Below are 23,072 nucleotides of genomic sequence, written 5' to 3'. Positions count from 1 at the left end.
TGAGAAATGTATATTTTCCTCTATCAATTAAGCCACTGGGGACAAATCAGGCGTTTTATACAATGTAGTCAATGACCTGTCTCTCTCACAGATTTTCTGTGGAGCATCCCAGTTCATTACTGAGCAACTTAGACATCAGGGACAGTTTCTGCTTTTGAAGCATGACTGGCATCCTGTAACTAATGACCCATAAGAACATGGTAGTGACACAAGTCACTGAAAGACCCAGGCCTGTAACCCCTCTCCCTCAGAGACTAATAAAACAAGTCTAGATTGCCTTAGCAGTGCAGGTACATCTTCAGCATTCACAACCTCCCATGGCAATGAATTCCACAGTTTAAATAAATGTTCTCCCATACTTTAATCTTTTTTTTTTTTTTTTTTGAGAAACACACAAAATGACTGTTCTTTATACATTTCTATCTGGTCTGAATGTTGATTTGTGAAACATGCATGGTGTGGGAATATGCTGACAACTCTCCAGGACTCAGCAACTGCAAAGCAATTAACCAGTAATGAAGATCAGTGAAATGAAACCATCCCATTTACTAACTACTCACAAATCTAGTTTTATCCTGCTGCTACTCTTCATTGCATGTTAGCATCAGAAATCTTTCTTTACATAGGGAAGTATATCCTCCACCAGGTCTGGAATAAAGCTATAATGAGAGAAACTAACAGATGTCATTCTCCAGGACAAATACTAATCATGATCAGGAAAAAAACTAATCACAATCAGGAAAAGAAAAAAAAAAATCACTGCACAGGTTTAGGGAACTACAGGAATTAATTCACCACTGTAACTACGTTAGGAAAAGACTGCCAGGCTAGGCTGCCTACTCATTTTTTCCACAACAGTGATTGTTTTATTCTTCCCAGCAATTTCCTCTGAAAACAGAAATTAAAGTTCTAGTGCAATTCTGTGATTCAGGCACTATTGGCCAGATGCTCAGTCCCTGTGGATCAGCAAGCAGAACATGTCTGCTGGCCCCAGGTGAGACTTTGGTCTTACCTGCATCACAGCAGCACCTAAATTATCTTTCAGTAGCAAAAGCTGCTATGTAAATCAAGACAGCAGAAGAAAAGCAAAGGAAACAAAACTACTTCTTAAATATCAAGAGCTCTCTACATTTTTGCCAGCACATTAGAAAATCCCTTAGCTTCTTTCATCCACATTTAAAAAAAAATTAAAAACTTTAAATAAATTGGTCTCTTATCTACAAAAGCAAATGCATGGCTCATAAATGTAATAGTTGTTTTACTGACTATAGAAACTGTCATTTAGACATCCTCTGAGTCAGTTTTGCCTTTCTCTGGAGGGCCAGTGGGTACCCAGTTAGTCTCTAAATACCTTGTAGGAATCCATCTTTCTAATTTTCACCAACAGTCTGGATTCCTCTGTAGGCATCACTTGAATAAAAAATTACTTCCCATTTAATTAGCTTGAATCAGACCTTACTGGGATAACCCTACCAAGCTCAAATCAGATAAGCCTGTTAATTTTAGGATATTGTGTATTCATCAGAAACCTGAACCCCATGTGTCATTAAGTTTATATCTTCTGAAAGCACTTTAGGTTGCATTTGAGCAAACCTAGATTTAACTTCCACCATCACCCTGCCTGCTGGCTGTGGTGGTGAATGTAACAAAGAGAAGCTTATTGTGTGATTAAGAACCATAGGGGATTAATTGTCTTACTGGGGTGTTGCCCTGAAGCCAGACCCCAAAAAAAAAAAAAGAAAAAAAAAAAAGAAAAAATAAATAAAAGAATCACAATTCCTGCTGACTTTGCTGGCTTGCCTATAATCCTGTTCCAAAATCAAAGCGAAACACCAGGGACACCCAAGTGTACAAATGGAAATGTGAGATAACATTCATAGGAACTTCTTCCAACCAGAAAAAACAGTTTTACCACCATGCTCTCAGCCCCAGATTGACATGGATTGGGCCTGGAGCCTTTGAAAAATAAACAAAAGCATCACATTCCACAAGATGAAAATTTGTGTGGTGCTCTCCGAAACTTACACAATAGGATGAAAGCCATAAAAGGCAGCAATTAGCCCTGCAAATCTGTCTCCACCAACAGACCTAAACTGAGCAGGCTGTACTCAGCCTTGCTCATCACTACCTGCACCCTACTTTGATTAGACACAGTTTGTTCAGGAGTCCATGTTTTTTCTGGATCCCAAGGGAAAAAAAAAAAAAAAGAAAAACGTAGGGAGAACGTGCACTCAAGAGCAATATTGCTAGCCAGATCCTCAGCAGGTGTAATTCAACGCCACTGAAGTTATACTGATTTATGCCTGCTGAGGAACTCTTGTTTTGGTCCTTGCAAACATTTTACATTATGTAAATAAGCACAATAAATTAAGTGCACAGACAGACCATAATCAGAAAGCAGAGACAGAGAGTTACTGATGTTTAGCAAGGAGAGCCCAGTACTAAGGTTGTTCTCTGCCCACTGGGAAATGAATATCCCTCAAATGCATCACCAGAATACAGCTTCCTAAACATCATGTGTAGTACTTCATCTCAATGACCTCAAGTTTTTAATGACTTCTAACAGTAGTATTTTGTGCTAAAATAGACACTGTCCTGTTAGAAGTTTTTACTTTTAGCATGTCCCAAGAAATAGAAAGCCTCATGTTCCCAGCCTTGCTGCCACATCAAGTAAGTGAAATTGAGGGGAGAAATAATAATCACAGATCACAAATTATAAGAAATAGAGATAATACATTCTTTCACTGTCACTAATCCTACATATCTTGAAATGAAAAGACCTTTAAAACTTTATGGTTTCTATCGCAACTGTTTCTTTTCAAAATTCATATTCCAAAAAGTTCTCTTTCAAGTTAAATTTCCTAAGTTAATAACCAGAATACCTTACAATTAGCTTTTCAGATATTTTTTAATTTTCCAATGACAAAATGCACATTTTAAGTAGCACCATGGCATTTGAGCGTATAATTCAAGGGGGAATTTATCAATTTAAAAAATAATTAATTGAAGGCATCATTAAAACTTCTGTACTGCAAATGGTAAAAACTTCCCTGGTATGTTGCAGGAAAACTGCTATTTACTGAGGAAACAATATGGAATTAAAATGAATGGATCTCTGGCAGCTGGGCATTCCTGCCTGCCTGAGGCAATCCAATGTTGTGGAAAAGAAATCCATGGAGAAAGATCTGCAAAGGCAGTGGAGCTCAAAGATAAACCTTGAGAAAGCCTGGATGGGAGGAGAAAAAGCCAGTGGGTGGTTGAGGGTGCCTGAGAGAATTGACAGCCAATTAGGAATATATTTTGGAGTTGCAGGTAAAGGAGGCTCCTGGAATAGGAAAAAAAAAAAAAAAAAAAGAAAAAAACACCTCAAGAGGCAAAGCAGAGAGGGAGGGAGGGAGGGAAAGAAGCTGATGAAAGTGAAGGACAAGGACAGGACATGCGGTAACAGTGAAGAACACACTCAGACTGGTCATTAAAAGGTTTCTAATTGGGTATTTTCAAAGGTAGTACCTTAGGCAGAGTATCCAGGTCTGCTAAAACTATGAAGCTATGAACAAGGTGATGTTATGTACTGTGTGAACAAACAGCAGCTAGATTTTGTGACTCAGGAACTTCTCTTCAGTGTCAATGTTCCCATCAACAAAAATCATGTAATAAGAAATAAAAGTGGTGTGTGTAGTAACCCAAGTTACTGCTTATCACCTATTCTTCCTTACCATATCCTCAGCTCCTTTCACAGCCTGGTTCCTTTTTGCCTTGCTGGAAAGGCTTCTCTTCTGACAGACCTAAACTGGAACAGCCAAACTCCTCGTACTACATGACTGAATCACTAAAATAAGTGAAATTTCTATTGTTGAATTGTATAGTTACAAGAATATGAGGAGAGCCCAGTATTACACAATATTTGGAAGCTGATGTACTTACGACCATCCAGTGTCCTTGCCTCCAGATGCACAAGGTCAGGCTCTCTTCCATTCCCCATCATAGACCTGTAAAAGGAAGATTGAGACAAGGGCATTAAAAACAACATATGAATGGCTGAGAAATTGCTTTCAAAGGATATCCGGTTTAGCTGGACATAAACTCATACTCACAAATAAGAACTGATAATTTTGAAAGAATTTTGGAGTTTTCCCTAAAATGAACTTGAATATTTTAAAAAAATTCTACCATTTTATCTAATAAATGTCATTGTACTGATGAGTTCTTTATTTCTCATCCCTTCACTTCTTTCCACCTGGAGACCTGTTCCTGTTCTTGTTGGCACATGAAATTGTGATGTTTCTCCTGGTTTGGTCAGAAGGATGCATTTTAGTTCAGGGTGGAATACAGAAGATTTTAATTGATGGGATAATAGCATTTGCCAGCATACTAATTATAGCTGTTCCTTTATATTGGACATTTTATGCACATTTGCTTAATTGACACTCTTAATGATCAATGTTCCCTCATTAATTAAGAAGTTTTAAAAATTCATTTTATCCTGAGACATTTTATCACTTCTGATCTAATAAAAACAGTATTCCATTAATAAAAGATGTGTCACATTGAAAATGACTGTTTGTTCCCTCTGAATTAACAAGTAACAAAGTAAAGGCATTGAGCACTGCAAATAAGGAGTTTATGGAATTAAACTTTGCTTCCATTGTTGAGTTTCCCCTGGCCTGGCACTGGTGGCCTCATCAATTCCCTGGAAGAGTCCAAATGGCCAGTGGTTTGATGGACAGGCTGATGATGCATGACTGCTCTGTGTGCCAATCCCACTGTACAGCTGCCTCAGCAGCATCTCTGACAATCAGCCTTGTTTCTGGTCTTCATCCTATCAAACCAGTCATAACCCTGGATTAAAGCTAAGGGTTAAACAACCAGTTTCTTGTTAGTTGCCTCACCTCCTGGTTAATGGCAGCATGAGGGAAGACACCCATTCATTTCCAGTGACAGAAAAATTAGGTGTTCTCTTCAAACCCTCATTATTTTTCAGGAAATCAGAAGAGAGATTCAAACAGTGATTTAGACCCTAATTCAGTTCCCACTGACTGCAATCAGAGGCACCTCCAGTGCTTAATCATAATGTGCATTAACTAATAACTATTATAAAAATGTTAACAAGACTGTGTCCTGATTAATCCTTACCTTTGCTTGACAAAATATATAGCAATTCACTACCTAGAAAAGGTTTTGTTCTCCTTTGTTGGGGACTGAAGTTCAGAAAATACTCTGAACCAGCATTGCTTTTACATCTTCTCCATTTTTAATAAAGTCTGTGGCAAGGTGTTCCTTAAACATTCAGCTTCCACTTCAAATCTCTGCTTCCTGGTAATAGACACCAAGTGAGGGGGGAAGGAAGCACTTTCCTAGGGCATTTTTATGATGCCTGCTATGATCAGCAGATTTGGGGCCAAAATGCTGGGCCTGGTCATTACAATTCAGTTCAAGATAGACAGATGCCAGTGACAAAAAACACTAAAAAAAAAATTGCAGAAGGACAAAGCTAACATATTTATTCTTGTTTATTTAAGTGGGATTTAAATACTGGAACTGGAATATTGGAATAGCCCACCTGGGCTATTGCAGAAGACATAGTACAGCTTTGTCAGTTCATTCCTCCTCCTGACCTCACACACCTCCATGGGGATGTGAACTTTCCAAAGAAACGAGGAATAGATTCCACAAATTTGAATATTTTTAAGAGCGCAACAATCATGGTCATCCAGCAAAGCAAGTGAGTCTACAGTCAGGTGTTTTGTGAATTTCCTCCTCAAAGTACTATTCTGACCCCAAGAGAAAGATCTTTTGCACCTTCTCAGGAAAAGAGAGCCACTTTTATGAGCCATAATTTACTTTTAGGTGCCTTAAGAGCAGCATACAAAGATCTGGACCCCTCAAGCCCTGAAAGTAGTCAGTCACCTGCATATTAGTCTCATACTACAACAGCCAGTATTGGGACTGTAGCAGCTTCAATTCAAGGTAGAATTAAGCCATCAACTGTCCCAAGGGGTACAGAACAAGGACAGCTGAAACACAGCTGATTAACACAGGTGACAAACCTCCAGGACTTCCTTTCTTTTGATGTCTCCTAACCCCTGCAACTTAGAAATGTGATGACAAGGATGAAAAGTAAGGTCCAGAGGAGGAAATTCCTGAAGTCAAATAGGACATCTGAGGTATAGTCAAGAGCCATATCCATGACTTCCTGTCTGCCAGATCTTTCTCCCTACATTAGAAAATACACATTTCACTGCTTTGATATACAATTGGCTTATTTATTTGTGACAGCACAAAGTCATGGTCAGTCCCATATTATTAAATGCCAACATGAAAAATCAGTTGTAAAGAGCAAGCAAAATACAAATACACATCTGCCCAAATCATTATTAACTGTACAGAGCTGACAGCCAGAAACATATCACTTCCATCTGGATTCTGCTGAGAGCTTACTGACCAGCATTTTTGTAATGGCACATTTTTTTGGATCATGCTGTCTTGTTCCATGGTAGCCCTAGGATATTTCTTTATACATCTCTCCATACCACCTGAAAAGACACATAAAGTAATACTCATCTTACCCAGTTGTACATCACAGATATTTAACTCTGAACTAATCACACTCAACTCTCTTTGCAGGCAGAGAGATGAAACAGGCAGTTTTGCACTATGGATCAGCTGAACAGTGTTAGATATGACTTTATGAGAATTTATCATAAATTCTCATGAATTTATGATAAATTCATATTATTTATCTACTAGAAAGGCCTGTTTCTCTCCACTGAATTTAAGATGTCTGGACACCCACACGACAGACACCCACATGTGATCACATAAAGGTCCCAAAGTAGGAAACACAACAGACCTGAAATATGTTTATTACCTAATTTTAAAAACACAAATTACAGATGAGCTATGGATTGCAATTAAAGGAGTAATTGAATGTCCTGAGCAGTCCTTTTCTTTTTGAGAAATGTTTTATATAGCTTACATCAGCCTAATTTTTAACTCTATAAAAGTCTAAGAGACATTCAGAAATGGAATTTTGACCACAGTGAGCATATACAGGAGATAAATATTGTGCTTTTGGTTGTACAGCCCCTGAGAACATGCTCTCTCTAGGAAGACAGACATATCCTTTCACATGTATAGGACAATCTGTTCCTAAAACATCTACTGGAAAAAAAGGTGTTAGGAACTGTAGGATATATATCAGAGTTCTTGAATTTTTAGTACGTCAACCAAATCAATCACAACACTACCAAGCATCCAGCTATTCTATCAGTGGGTTTTCTTGTCTCCTTCATTTGGCTGGGAAAAAACAAACAAAAAAAAAAGCATTATCCTTAGAAGCTGAGAAACTTCTATGCCTGAGTATTATTACGTAAAAGTTTTAAACCCATGGGGTCAATATGAAAAAGAATGAATAAATGATTACAAAGAAATTCCATTCCCAACCAGACTGGAAGGTTCTTAAACCAAAGCTAAAATAATAATAAAAAAAAAAAAAAAAAAAAAAAAAAAACAAAAAAAAAAAAAAAAAAAAAAACAAGCTTCACAGTGGAAGAAGGAAATTACATGCTGGATTGGCCCAAGAGAGCACCAAAGCCTCCAACTCATGTTTTTAACTTAATACAAGTGCACACTGTGCTTCATTATCTTTTGTGCACATAGTCAATGCAACATGGGCAATACAAGGCAGATGAGGAAGAGTGCTGTGTGCTCAACAACTGATAAATCAAGCACCCTACAAACAACAGGGGGACAGATGAACATTCTGGGACCCACTTAGCTACTGACTTCTCTCAGAAATCTCTCTAAAAATAAACAATAGTCCTAAATTTGCCATTCCCTTTTCTGAGCAACTTCTGTTCGCTATGCTAGCAGTGCTTTCTTCTCATATTTCTCAAATCCATTCTTACCTTTCAGCATCTCTTCTCAAAGACCAAACAATCATATACCCACTAACTTTTCTTCTTGCATCAGTCTATGTTTTCACTTTGTGGTAAAATGCCAGCATGTCCTTTGTCCATCCCTTTAATCTCAGGCTTTCTGTAATACTCCCAGAAACTTAAGGACACCAGGGATATCCATGCAATGCTTTCTGTTGAATGGTGCCTATTGTATTTCTGTGATTAACTTTAAGTGTTTTGTTGGAATAATTGTCTGGATGTTTTGAAAAAAGAAAAAGGAAAAGAAAAAAATCTTTTGGGAAAAGGAGGATTTAGAAAGCCAAAGGGAGTGCAAGGCAGTGACCCCACTGCCTTTACACTGAAGATGCTTACATTTTGAAAAATTTAGGACCCCCATGGTCCTATTATAAAGTTGCTTCCTAAAATTTTAATCAGTATCAAGCCTGCTTAGTAGTTATCTGCACTTGAGAGCCTCACAAATCGATATCACTGGCTGCAGCACAGTAATTGCTCTGAATGCAGATTCCACATCCACCGTGAGAAGCAGCACAGGGAAAAGACCCCAAATCATCCCCTGGTTTGGAACTAGGCTGAACTAAACAAAAGCAGCTTGGCACTGCCCATTGCACAGTAAATGCTAGTTGGCGTATTTCTGTAGTGACCAACCCCTTGCCATCTTCTCTGTCTGAAACATTTCTAAAACCTTGGCTTCCTTGGCCCGTCAGCTCCTCTGAGCCAAGAAAATTCAATAGAGACCCTGTTATCCTGGGGTTTCCACCTCTTCTATCTTTTTTCACTTCCAGGGACAAAAGCAATTGTTTATGGATGCTGGGAACTGATGAGGCTTGCAAGGCAGTCAGACCACTCAGAACTGCAAAAAGGCATCATTGTGAAGAAAGCAAAAGCTTCTACTTGCTGCACCTAATTTCAAACTACCATTTTTTCATAAACAATGAACACAAAACACCAGACAATAAGGACTGCATCTCAAGGATTTGCGCATTCTAGAAAGCAGCTTTGGGTGCCTTTGGTTTTGGATGCTTGACTTCAGACACAGACACACTGTATCTGAGACTATATGCACAAGAAACTCAATTACAATCTTTTCATATGTATTTCTTGTATCATACATGCTCACAGCAGCAAAGACCAAACATCTTTTAAGACACGTAGTAGAAGACATTGTTATTTTATAGACTCTGATGCAAATGGCCCAGAATGCCTAATGCTACCATGTCCTTTTCACAGACAGAACAAGTGTGAATGTCCCTCCTTCTTTATATGGACATAGAGGCCTTATGCAGATTTTCTGTGTCTCAGAGGAAGTGACCAAATGCATAATTAGGATTCCTGTGACCATACCTCACCTGCTTTGGGGGTAAACAGGTATGACTTGTTCATGCAGCAAAGGCTGGCAGACAAATGGCATAACAGCATGTCTCTACTAAGGTGGATGGGACAAGATCCACACAGTTCTGGCCATTTTGAGATTATCAGTGCTGACTGGGAGTAGCTCAGAGGTGGCTGCAGTACAGCGCCAAACTGAAAAGTGACATTGCTTGGAAAATCTAGTTTGACTACTCAGCATGAAAAATGCTTATGTGTCTCAGCTGCATTTCGCAGATGGCTTTGTTCTTAACAAGCTATATATTTAAGATGCCTCCTGACCCTCAGCAATCCCTCTTCCTAGTCCCAATTTGAGCAAATCCCCATCTCCACATACACAGAAAGACTAACTAGCTGCAACAGTCATGTGGAAGAGGGAATGTACTCCTAAAGATCCTTATGCCAAAGTTGTCCTATGAGCATAAATATTCTAACAAGCTTTATCCTGTCACAATAAAGCTATAAAGTTGCTTTGTTCAGCACATGATAATGGCTTTGTAATTCAATTATTGTTAGAATTTGCCTTTAGGGATTTATCTTCCTTTAGCCTCAGCACTCATGCGAATCTCTTATCGTAAATCTTGCCAATGCAAAACCAGCTCCTCCACTTCCTCTGGACATATCTGTCACTTCATGTCAAAAAACTGACACCTTCCTCCAGCTCACTGAATGGCAGGTTTTTGGTTTTGTTTTAAAGGACAGAATGAAAACAACAGTGGATGACGCCCATGTTGTCTTCGGTAGCATCAATTTTTTGGTCTCACTGATGGTTCTATAACACTAAATTCTAATTGCCATTCATAAAAATAGTAACATGTAGCACTGAACAGGGAGCTTTTTGTCCAAAGATACAAAAGCACTTGACAATCAACCTTTAAGTAACCTTCTCTGCATGGTACTGATTTGTTCAAGACCTATGGAAAAGTACAAGACAAGCAGACCAAGTTAGAAATAGGGGCTGAGGAAAATTTTTGTTCTCAGCTTTATAGATAAACTTCACTGATTAGTCAAGAGCACAGGGGCCTCATTGATTTGACCAAGATCACACAGTTGCTATGTGGCAGAGACAAAAATAGAGCCTGAGAGTTCTCCAGGCTCCTTTTTCTTTTACTACTATATTGACTCCATGAAGACTTTGCAGATACTCTCTGTTCCTTTTTTTGCTTGCAGAGGTCAGTGAATCTGCCCCAGGGAGCTTAGTGTGGGAGGCAAATCTTCTGGTTTCTTTAGCTCAGTCCCTATTATGTGAAATTTCAGAGATTTTACTATTCCTGGAACATACTTTAAAGACTACTTTCTAGATTTAACATCTCCTAACCACATCCTCCTGACGTGTTTGAGAAACACGGACAGATTCCACATAGGCATAAATCAGCAATTCATTTCTTTACATCTGGCTAATAAATCTCCTCTGACCATAATTTAATTAGTTTTCCCCTGCTCCATCTCTGCACTATTCTGCACAATTTTTTCCCACATTGTCCTATCACATGAAATTATACAGTTTGGTGCAATTCAACTGGCAGCCGCTGGGCCAAATCCATTCTATTCGTTTGCTTTAGTCAGTTTGTCACCCTTTCTTTAGAACTGATAGAAAACAGCAGTGCAGTGAGTAAAGCCCAACTTCTCCTAATTGTGCCACCTCACAGCACTGACCCAGAAAAGCAGGTGGCTGCTGCTGCTAACACTGAAACAGGTGAGTAGGTAACTGGGGGTAATGGTGAGACTTTCAGGCTGTGGGGAGTCACTTTCACTCTCACCATCCCACGACTTTTTAGAGCCCTAGTGCATAATGACCCACACCCTTCCACACTCTGCGGTCTACATACCCCGCAACTTTGAGGGCAGCAGCCAAGGAAGCCTTCTCCCCTGCTGCTGTACCACCACAGCTCTCCGTGGGAAGCTCCAGAGAGGAAACTTAGCTAAAACTCTGAAATAGATGGATGCAAATTCTCAGGAGGTAGCTGTCTATTGCTGGTAACATAGGGTGGGAGGAATGTCTTAAAATGAGGAACTAAACTAAGTGGATAAAATTCAGTTAACCAGGACTAGATCCTGATTTTAAGATAGCCCTTCAATCCTATATCTCTTTTTCTTATATTGCAGGAAACTTAAGACTTCAAGCTGGCTTGAAGAGAAAGGAGGAGGAAAGTACCCTCTAGTTATAGCCTCTGAGCTCCCCTCCTTGACATCATGAACCAAACCTACCTGATTTACAGTTTCTCTGCTGGTACAGTCTAATAGGATCACAATTTCCTACTGTGTTAAGACCGTGCCTCTCCCATCTTGTAGTGCTGTGGCCCAGTCAGGCAGCTCCAGAGGAGGCCAGCAAGTCACTTAGAGCAGGAGTGGAAAGTAACACAGCATGCTGCTCATCAAACATACCAGAGAACACAGCAACCTTCCTGACACAGATCTAGACAAATCCACAGGTGATTTACCTGTGCACTGCTTCACCTTCTCAAAGTCTGTCCTTTATAGGTGCACACAGAGAAATCTTAGAGAGCTGCTTAGTCCAATGCCTGCTGGAGACTGACACGTTCCAGAGTCCTGCACAGCACTGCGGGCTCCTGTTACTGACTAGCCCCCAAATCAAGATTTTGAACATGGTGAATGGATGCCTGACTACTTCTGCAGAACTTTAACGAGGGAAAGTGGATGATGTAGAAAAGCTGAAGCTCATGGGAGTCTGTACTCCTTTATACAGTATCTCTGGATGATTTTTTAAGAAATAGCTGCTAAATTGGGAAAACTAAAACACACCAACCTATGCATCAACCAGACTGGGTCCCAAAAGGCCCAATCAGATGAACATTTACTTCATTCACACCTGCTGAAAACTGTCGTGGGTTTCTCTGGCATGTACCCATAAACACCATATTTAAGCTATGAAATAACATTTTAAATGAAATTTCTTCCCTTCAACTCACTGAATAAGGCTTGTGTGTTAGATCAAGTGGATGATTTTCTGGACAGGCTGTCACAATGCACCTTGATTGGCATTTTTCCCATCAGCTTCCAGCAGTTGCCCTGCAGTGATTAAAAGGTCTTGTTCAGCCATACGCAGCATCATTTGTACACAGCCCAGGCACTGAGGCATTTAAATTGCCTCAGCCCACCTGGGTGGGTGTGCAAATTTCACCAAGCCAAGAACTGACAGAAACACTGGGACAGTGCACCCAGCTTGCTCCAAGTGCTTGAATATAATGAAGTTTTTAACAGGGCTTTGACACTTCATCCCCTTGATTTTCAGCTCTTTCAGCTGCTCCAGTGAACACAGTCAGAGCTTTTAAAATACAGTCTCCAGCCTCCTCTGAAAAAGAAAATATATATACTCTATAATTATACTGTGAACATTAACTTTCTTTGCTACTACTCATAAAAGAAACACAAATATAGCCCTATCTACTTATCTGTCCTCCCAACTGCTTACAGGCTTTTCTCCTCTTCAGTGTGTGCACATATTTTTGTATTATTTGATGGAAATTTTGGTTGGCTTACTATTTTACAGTGTTTGCCTCCATTTTCTTTTGCTCATACTCAGAAAAACATAAGACTGAGTGGAGACCTAGCAACATGTCTTACCAAATTGACATATCTCCTTTAATTTCTTCAGGGAATCATTAACATCGTGGACATGTGATGCTACTGGAAATCATAAATCATGTGGGTTGGAATGGATCCTAAAGATCATCTCTAGTTCCAGTTTTCCTGCCATGGCAAGGACACCCTCCACAAATCAGGTTGCTCAAAGCCCCATCCAACTTGGCCTTCAACATTTCCAACTTCCACAGCTTCTCTGGGCAACCTGTGCCAATGCCCCACCACCCCAAAAGGAAAGAATTTCCTCCCAATATCTAATGTAGACCTGCTCTTTTTCAACTTGAAGCCATTACCCCTTGTCATATCCCTCCTTGTCCTTGGCAAAAGACCCTCTCCAGCTGTCTTGTAGCCCTTTTCAGGCACTGGAAAGTGCTCTAAGGTCTCCCCAGAGCCTTCTCTTCTCCAGACTGAACACATCCAGGTCTCTCAGCCTCACAGGAGAGGTGCTCCAGCCCCCTTGTTATTACAGTCTTCCAATCTTCTTGAAGTATGGAGTACTATTATTTTTGTATTTCTCCTACTTGCTTGTCTGGGTGCAACACTCAAGTAAAAAAATAAAATCAATACCACTGATAGAGATAATGATTGTAACCTGATGATCTAATTTACTGGTTGGGCTTTTCTATTGATCATTTTATGTTAGTTTTTAAGACACTTCTTTATTTTTGTTTCTTTCCTCCCCCTCCAACTTTCTCAAGATTAAGTTTTGATTAGAATTAGATGAGAATCTTTTCAGAAAAATGTCTCATTTTGATCAAAAACTATTACATTTTGACAAATTTTAATGATATTTTTAACTTTTTTTTTTCTTTTTTTTTTTTTTTTTTTAGGGCCAGCTCTGATGACTTACTGACTTTAAGGAAATAATTTCTGGTGGAAGGCATGACTTGATCAGAGGACCGGAATAAAAACCTGGCTTTCAATGACCAACAAACGTCTGCATTTATATTATTTTGGCTGTATTGGACTATATGCACTTTGAGCAGTTTTTCTGCAACTACTGGCCATGGATGTTTGGATTTTTAAGTCACAAAGTATCGCTATTGAACTTTGACTAGATGACTGAACCACTCTAAAAAAGGAAGGAAAAAACCAACAATTCCCAGTGCAACTGGTTCACCAATTGTGTTCACATTTGTATTCACTACAAACAAGCATCTACACCAGCAAAATTTCACATTAGGAATGTATACCAAAAATCACCAAGTATCACAAAAATAAATGCAGAAGTATTTAAATAAAGCATTTTTATTAATCTCTTTTAACTAGAATCTACTGCATTCTCTTTCCCTAATGCCAACTACATTAGTAAACACTTTGCTATCAGCAATAATCCATGTATATTAACTTGTTTCTGTATTACACTGCTGAATTAATATTGCTTAGAATATTCCTTCCTAGTAATTAGGGAATTTTCACAGAGCACACAGTTCCAGAATTACCAAGTACCTTGACAACTTCCATGCATTTTTCTGTCACAGTACATTTAACAGAAAAATCTCAAGAGGCTACTGGAAAAATAATAAAAAAAAACATAAAAATTGTTGATTCAGTACAGAACTGCTGTGCCACTGCATACACTGCCTGTGTGCAGTGTGGATTCTTCCAAGTCTCCACCTGACACATAATATGTGGTTGACTCTCTGAGGGGAGTACATTTTCCTCAGTACACCACTTCCACACCCCTAGATTATGCAAACAGATATGTGATGATACCCAAATTACAGAAATTATTAGAGGTATCAGTTAGAGCAGCCCATCACTAAAGCCTGACCAGCCACAAGTGTGTCCTAACAATATTTTAATGAGGTAGAAAATGACAGATGTCTTTTTCCAACATTTGTTTTATTTTGTTTTTTGATGGATGTTTTTAAGACAAGAAGTCTCCACTCTATGATATTACATCTCTTTCATCACAACTGTGGATGTCAGGGCATCACTTAGAGCTGCAGGTGGAAGAATGAAAATGGGGAACAGAAGAGCTTTGAATAAAAAATATTCTATTTTCATATTACTGGCTCCTCTTTATGAAACAGGATGCAAGAAGAAAAAGTACATGTGGACTACAAGGAACTGTGTCTACACAGAGTGTTTTCTCAGAGTTATGTAGCAAGCATCATCAGACTGTTTTTCTTCAGGGGTTTAAATTTCTCTGGAGTGGTAGGAGGAAGAGTTGTTTCACAAAGCAGCCAAAAATAAGCAAATAAAGAAGAAAATTCTCTTGGTAACAGATACAAGAAACAAAGCTGACACTACAGCTTCTCTGACAGTGTTTGCAGGTAGAGCCTTCTCAAGACTAAAACTAGCAAGCTCAGTGGAGTTTATTCACAAGACTTTGAGTGACCCAAAAGCTATTTACAAGACAACATGACAACCTAAAATGGCAATGAAAATATCAGTGAGCAATCAGGAAAATGCATTTTGCTTTCATCAACCATTCAAACCCATGTAAAAGTCTTTAGTCTTCCAGGTGCACCTTCCCTGTCATAATAAGCAACGTAACTAAATGCAGCCCCAAGAAGGCCTGGTGCCAGAGACCTTGCTTTGTGTCTTCCAGTTTTAGAGAAGTCCTAGTTTAGAGAGTACTGGAAGTAATCTGCATTAAAGCAACTCCTCAGCCTTCCTTAGATATCGGAATATTTCCCTCATTTTCTGCCCAGTACAGCTGTGTCCTGGTTGATCCCTTCAAAGTCATTTGATTTAGATAAAGCACCAGGAATAGGAGAGAGTATCCCCACATTCTGCTTTAAGTTGTGACTTCAAGACATTTTACTTAACTATTTACTTCTGCTCTTAAGAATAAGTGAAGTCAGTCTTCTCACTTTTCAGGTCGATTACACTCAGAATATTTACAAGTCAAAATATATAGTAATGAATTTAAAAAGCCCAACCAACAACAAATCACAGGGCACTGAGCAAGGCTTTACCCAACTTGCACACCAGCACTGGCTACAGAGATGGTGCTGCAGAAATCTGGATTTCAGCTGTACTTCTGCACCCTCTTAGGCCCCAGTTCCCTTCTGCTCTTCTTGCAGGGGGAGCCAACTGTGACCACACCTTGAGTGCAAAGGGCTTCCCTTCTGATTCAGCATTTCAGTGCTGCCGTATCCTCAAGCACCTGGCTGCATAGAATAGAAATTAATATTAAAGCCCAGTGCTGTTCTCTGTGGTGCTCTCCATCACACAGGCACAGCTGTTTTCTACTGTGGATGTGCTTGAAGACTGACACTGTCCATAGAATTGCAGCTAGAATTATTCTTTTATCCTAGGGTCATTATGATCATCATAAATATGCCAGAATGAGATGCAACAGTGTCTCCACAAGTTGTATTATTCTCACTTTTAATACCAAAAGTACAGTCTAGCTTACACTGAGGTGTGTTATGCAAGGGGCATTCTGTTCAAGGTGAAAATACAGGGTTGCAGTTTCTGCTTTGTGAATGGCTGTAGGGGGATTGGATGGGTGGTTGGAACATTTTTTCATCTTTTAACTTGCTGTTTGCCTTTGAAGCTCCAAGCCTAAGTTCCCCTATTTGTTAGGTTCTAAGAGGCCTTCAAATTAGAGCTCCACAGAAAGGGAAAATTATAGCTTCATCATTTTTCTTACTGCAGGCATCCATCAGCTCATTTCACAATAAACCAGAACGGTAAGCAATGACAGGAAACTTCAAAAGGCTTGGAGTACTATACAGGACATGGGGGTCCAGGAACAGGGACAGTCTTTTCAGCCCTCTGAGCCCCTTCAGCAATTACAGTTTTGTTGGATGTCTCAATGACAGGGTACGCAGATTTCTGTGACTTTCTGCTTTTATTACCCCAGAAAAAAAACCAGAACATGTGTAGAGCTCTGTGTTTGCATCTGACATTTTGAGACCCTGTTAGGAGTCCTGCAGGAAAGAAATAGTGATATAAACATACATGTGACTGTCTATACAGACACTCCCACAGAAATGAGTTTAAGTTAAAAATGGAATTTAGCTTGCAATAGCTTCAGCTAACACAGGGTCTGAGAAAGAATTAAAAAGCAGAAGCAGCAAACAAAATCTCTGGTCTATCCTTTGCAGACCAAATATAAATTCAACTTTAGAAGTAAATTTGACCTAGAGCTCTTCCTTCTTTTATAAATTAAAAGAAAATATTTGACTGAACCACTCATGAATCTTGCTATGTTCAAAACCTGTGGACTTGACATAAATTTATAGTTTAGAAACTACCATGCTGATCTCCTTTTAATCACTGGTTCAGCTCCTCCGAATTTCAAGATGACTATTTTATCAAAAATAGTCTAAAGGCATAGTCATAGGACACAAGCCCACTTCTACTCACAGGAAGACTAATGCTTCCAATAGGAATTGATGAGAAGTCCCACAGATTTACACCAAAACACAAGAAAACCTTATATTTTATTTGGACTACACAACCATGTTTGCAGGGGAAAAAAAAGTTCAGTGTCTTCTTCATCTCTCAGCTTTCTTCTCCATGTAAGTCAAAGTTACACTTATTTCTGTCTAGTGGAAACATGCTCAATTTCAAGGACTAAGCAGGTCTAACAGTAATTAAAAGAACAACACCAGCCTCTGGAGGCTGTCTCTCTGTGGCAGAAATGCTGGTGTCCTCCAAGACTTCAGGCTTTGTCCCTTAATTGTAGCACGACCAGACTGAACTCTTCACTCTCCCATCCTAAATCAGACTATTATTCAGCATATTTCAGTTCTGCATGACTCTTAGATCAAAGACCCACTATTCCAATGTCATATAAACACATAATGCCCCTTTCGTACCAGTTCTGAATCAATCTCAACAAATCAGCAGTGCAGACTGTATTCAGCCACATTGCCTTCAAGACCTCATTCCAACACCTCTGTATGCCTGGGGAAGTTGTGTCAAGGAAATCAGGAAGAGGGTTTTGCTCTTACCAGTAGAACCTGTTTGGTGTAACTCCCTCATGAAGAAGCAGCCATCTTCTGCCAAACTCCACAGAACTGAATAACTGTGGACAAAAACAAACAGTCATGAATCACAGTAAAACACAAAGGTAACAGAGAAATTAACCTTAAAAACCCTCTACCACTTCTAAGACAATGTGGTCTTGGACTTCTATTCATCCCAGTCTCAAAGGGACACAACTGGGACAGCTGAAACATGTCTGTGGTACCTTTTATTGGCATAGAGAATACTGAGATGTGTGATATGGGACACAACCGGTAGTACCTGAGGGATCATTTTACAGGTAAACCCAGCAACCTGCCCTGAACAAAAATTCATCATCCACTTGCCTTCCTCAATATTATGTTCAGAACAACATTGTTTTTCCATTAGCAGTGCTATCCTTAGGAAGATGTGTCAATCTGGCACCAAAAAAATGTTCTAACATGTCTAGACTTCCCTTGCAGGACTGGATGAGTTGAAATAGCATAGTTAACTTGTTCCAAGGAAATGTGTGATCCTCCCTCTGCTCTTGTCCTTCTCCTGCCGACAACGTGACACCTTCTCCTCGTCTGGTTACGCAAACAATATCCAAATACATCAATCATTTCAGAATATCTTTCCATGATAAATACCAAACCAGCCTGAGAAAGGTCAGCAAAAAGGCACGTTACAGGTATTATAAATCCTCTGACATGTCTTTGTGGAATGATATACAAATGTTACTATTACAGAGCACTTACAAACAGCTGCTCTCCCTAAGTGCTGCCATCAAGTAATTCTCAGAAGGCCAGTAGAGGGAAGGATCACTTGGGTTCTCTTATTTCTTTTGCTTAATTTAGCTTCAAATTTATCACATGGAAGGAGTGAGAGGCAGTCAGCCCTACACTTTTCTTGCAGATTCATCCTGTTTCCCTTCCTTTCTTTGCCTGGTAGACTCGGTCAGTCCCCTTTCTGTCAAGGCAGATGTTGGACATTGTTTTTTGAACTATTATCTCTCTTCATGACATCTCTTAAAAGATTTTGCATAAAATGCAAATGACCTGAATCTTTTTGTGCAAATCATGGCAATTTTTTTTTTGGAACATGAAGTGGCAGAGAATTGGTAGGAAAGATGGATGTCTTTGAGAATATCGGAAGAAAAAAATGATGATTTAAAAGCTTTGTGTTCATCAAAAAGATGATTTGAATGTATTTTAAAAATTGGGAGACTGGGATGTAAAAAAACTTTGAGGTCTATTATTTGGATATTGATTCAAAATGCAAAACCCAATATCCATACCTTTCCTATGTTAAAAACTTTTAAGAACATGGAGAAACTAATTGAAATAGCTTTTTAGCAAAGAGTAGACTGGCATGTGTTAAAATTTACTTTGAAATATTAAAGCTAAAAATGCACCTCTTTCATCTCCCCTTCTCTTGAATACTGTCAAAGAAGAGAGAGGGAAGAAGGTGGAGGGGACAGAAGATAACAAGAGTAAGAAAAGGGAAAAGTAGTTTAGTTCTGTGGCTAGAAGTGCATCCAATTTTAAAACTTCAGTGAGTCTGTTATTTTTCCTTAAGTAGAAGATTATAGATACATTTTTATTTAAAACTTTAGGAAACTATAACAAAGGAACATTTTTATTTTTGGAAATTAAAGAAAATCTCTTGGAACATTGAACAACCACTTTTTGAAGAGATTTAAGGTCATCTATTCAAGGACTTTACCATTACAGGAAGTATTTTCCCTCCTTCACACTCAAAATCCATTTCTAGACCTTTTTTTATAATTGCAGCAAATATAAACATCATAACAATAAGCTATTGCTATTATCTATTATCTCACTGATGTCAAAGTTTTTCTTTTCATGGTATTTTATTCTCTGCTAAGTACTGTCTTTGACATGCAGTAATTTAAGTTTCAATAAAGCTCATGTGATCCTTTAATTAAGAACAGGGAGCAATCCAAACTCAGCAAATATCTCTGTATTTCCAGACAAGGGATAAACAGGATGCAAGCTTTCCAGGGACACTGATGTTCCAACAGCTGAAGTCATCATATTGAATCTTGTTTTCCCACTTTTTATCTCTCACCCTTATCCCTCTCTGGTTTCCCTGAGCACAACTTCCAGCAGGTTATTCCCTCTCTGAATTTTCTGGTGACAGTAACACTGCCTAGAATTAATTAATCACAGCCTGCAAAGCTTTCTCTGTGCTCGTGTAGCACCCTGCTCCCTGCCTGCATCCCCACTGAGTGCCCAGTGCTGGACAGCCCCGGTGCCACAGCTTCCCTCTGGCTCTTCCAGCACAGCCCTGTTTCCAGAGGGGCCTTGACCTGGAGCATCCTTCAACTCTCCCACGAGGATGGAGGCTGTGATTCTGCAGAGCACCCAGACAGCTCTGCTTTCTCCTAATCTGTGTCCTGAGGAAGACGTGATTCAGGCGAATAAGAAGAGAAATGCAAGAGTTTTTAAGTCTGTTTTAAAGGTAGGAATTGGATCCAGCAATTCTACTGTCAGGGCTGGACTGTTAAATTAGAAGCCAGTGCCCAGTGAGCTGGAGACAGCATGTGAGAAAAGGCAACAGCTCTCAAAGGGAAATACCAGCTCCCTGGGAGCCCATATCCAAAGCTCTCATTGTCTTTGATAAGACACTTTCATAACCAGACATTAGAAGGTTTTTCATCCTCTGCCATTATCTCAGCACCAGCTTTGGCTTTTACTGACTCACAGCAGCACAAGCAGCACTAATGTATCTTTAGCAAAGGAGGATTTCCCCACCTTATGTACGACCACCCTACCTCCCCCCTAAAAAAATTGCAGTAAGGATTTTTTCAGATATTTTATTCTAAGTATCATTAATTTTTAAACCTAGTTAATTCAGTTGGACTGAAAAAAAAAAAAAAAGAAGTATTTGAAGGCTATGTTTTTGTCAAGTATTGGTTATGATACAGCTGGGATTATTTTTCCCCTTTTAGCAATTGTAGTGCTTGAATGGATATTTTTTAAACCCAGCATGGCATTTTGCTCTTGTTACAAAATCCCTCTCTCTCCAGGGACTTCTTGTGATAGCCTTGTGCGTGCAGTCCCTTCAAAGATGACATTTTGTTTTCTTTGGCAAGCACTGCTGTCTGATGACAATTTGCATTATTGGACTGAAGTTAGAGAATGTTCTTTGCTACACTTATTTTTCAAGCACAGATAGAAAAGGAACCTATTACAATTTTATTGTATGTTTTCATCTGAGGGCCAAGCTGTCATTTCTGTTTTCACGGAGACAAAACTGTTATGAAGTACAAATCTTGTATTGATCTCTCAGATTTGACCCTTGTTCATCAGGGAATAATTCTCTTCTTGCTTCTTCTCTTCTACATTTATTTTTCTGTGTATTATGCAGATTGTGTAACAATCATTAAACAGTCTGGGTTTGCTTTGTTTTACTTTTTTAAATCTTAATATTCTGTGAAGTAGAAACCTACCGCCTACCCCATTTATGTAAGAATAAAGAAATGCCAAGGGAAAGAAAAGGCTGTTCTGAGGTTACAAATACCTTCTGAGGCTGAGCAGGGATTCAAATAAACTCTTTGAATGGTGAGACAATTCCCCAGCCCTCTCACAACACGACACCACTGTCTCTGGGAGTAGGGAAAGCTGACATCTGACAACTGAACTTCTTTCCTTATCTACACCAGACATGATATGATACTCCCCCTCCCTCTTTTTTGTCTCCCAGCCTGTATGAGAAGCCCAAGAGCTGCTCATGTTTTTCATAGGGATAGTGTAAGATTCACCTTAAAATGCTCTGGGATATCTAGGTAACAGCAGGATACAGTTGCCATGTATTATTCTTTTCCCCTTCTAATTTCCTGATCTTTCCAGTATCACCTTCAGACTTGACAAATTTTTTCTTTTGCGTTTCACAGTATAAAAAACCCAACTAAATTCTATAAAATATAAGAAGAAAACATGATTTTTTCCAAAATGTTTCATTAAGAATAACTGGGTTTTATTTGACCCACCCATTCTGATATAATACCACCTGAAGGGTCATTATGCCAGTCAAGACCTACCATTACCCCTTCTGTTTTCAACAGATGACTTTTCCTAGCCAAAGCTGTTATGTGAGGAATGTCTTGTGCTTCCAACTTCACTTTACTGCCTTTATGGATTGCTGCAGATACAACTGACCCTGAGTGTCCATGATGTTTCATCATTCAGTGTTTAAAATAATTGGATTAAATATTTGATTCTGGTGCTTCTCCACATAGAGATCTTGAATCATGTGGCAGTTCCATGTGCTTCCTATGCTGATGAGGATATTAAATTTTATACAATGATTTAATCTCATGCAAGAAAAAATTATGCACATAGAAAAGGGTGATTTAAATTGCATGTTGGAAGTGACATTAGGGAAATACTTTGAGAAAGTTAGTAGCTCCTATTTTTTATTTTTTTTTTACTTTAGAGATTTCTCCTGAGCAAGTTGTAATAGAATACATCATGGAGTCTGCGTTGACTGGGTTTACCAACTTTGGTCTAACATTCTGGAAAGAAAAGTCTCTCATTTTCTCCTCCCTAGTTCCCATGCACTCTCAACTCATTCTCCCTGGACAGAGATCAGACCAAAATATCAATCTATACTACATTATTGACCAAAAAAAAAAAAAAAAAAACCCCAAAAAAAAAACCCCAAAAAAACCAAAAAAAAAAAACCAAAAAACACACAACAACAACACAGATTAAAGCAGTTTAGCTTTAACTATAAACATAACAGAGTCCAACTGGATAATTTTTTTTTTCCTGAAGATGCAACAACACAATTTGAAATATATGCCAGCAAGTCCTTCTTCTCATTTATTTATGCAGAATAAATTTATTGCTGATAAATTGTAGTTTACCACTACTACTTTTACTACTACTACAAATGCAGGTGCATTTGAAGAAATTCTAGTCTTCTAGTATTATTAAACTGTGAAAGACCATATTTTGAACTGATCTAACGTCTCAGGAAAGCAAAGAGCAGTAGGGAAGGCATCGTGGATTGCTGCAATTTGCTGATGTACTCAGTTTAAATCTCTCTTGCATTTCTTTTTCTTTCTATGCAGTTCTGTGCAGAAAAAGTGTGGTTAGTGCATCAGAGAAGGACTTCAGATTGAACATGTTTATATAGGCATAGACAATAGAGCCCTGACTCTATCTGTTGGATGAAAAATTATCATAGTGGGAGAGAAGTTTTCATAGTGGCAAAAGAGACATCTCAAAATAGGAATGAAATGGA

The 23,072-nt window shown here is 38.9% G+C and overlaps 1 protein-coding gene across 2 annotated transcripts in view; it reads right to left on the bottom strand.

The window, feature by feature from the left end:
• SORCS1 (sortilin related VPS10 domain containing receptor 1) overlaps positions 1-23,072 on the bottom strand; it is a 259,695-nt gene that overhangs the window by 71,211 nt on the left and 165,412 nt on the right. For both annotated transcript variants that reach the window (XM_053949503.1, XM_053949505.1), the window contains exons 5-6: positions 17,804-17,877; positions 3,925-3,989 (exon numbers count right to left, since the gene is read on the bottom strand). In XM_053949503.1, the coding sequence (XP_053805478.1) occupies positions 3,925-3,989; positions 17,804-17,877 (139 nt within the window). The remainder of the gene's footprint in view (positions 1-3,924; positions 3,990-17,803; positions 17,878-23,072) is intronic.

The sequence above is a fragment of the Vidua chalybeata genome, chromosome 8, assembly GCF_026979565.1.
Source record: "Vidua chalybeata isolate OUT-0048 chromosome 8, bVidCha1 merged haplotype, whole genome shotgun sequence".
In the NCBI taxonomy this organism is placed as follows: domain Eukaryota; kingdom Metazoa; phylum Chordata; class Aves; order Passeriformes; family Viduidae; genus Vidua; species Vidua chalybeata.
The sequence above is the reverse complement of the archived record's forward strand: the minus strand, read 5'-3'. Positions and strand labels throughout refer to the sequence as shown.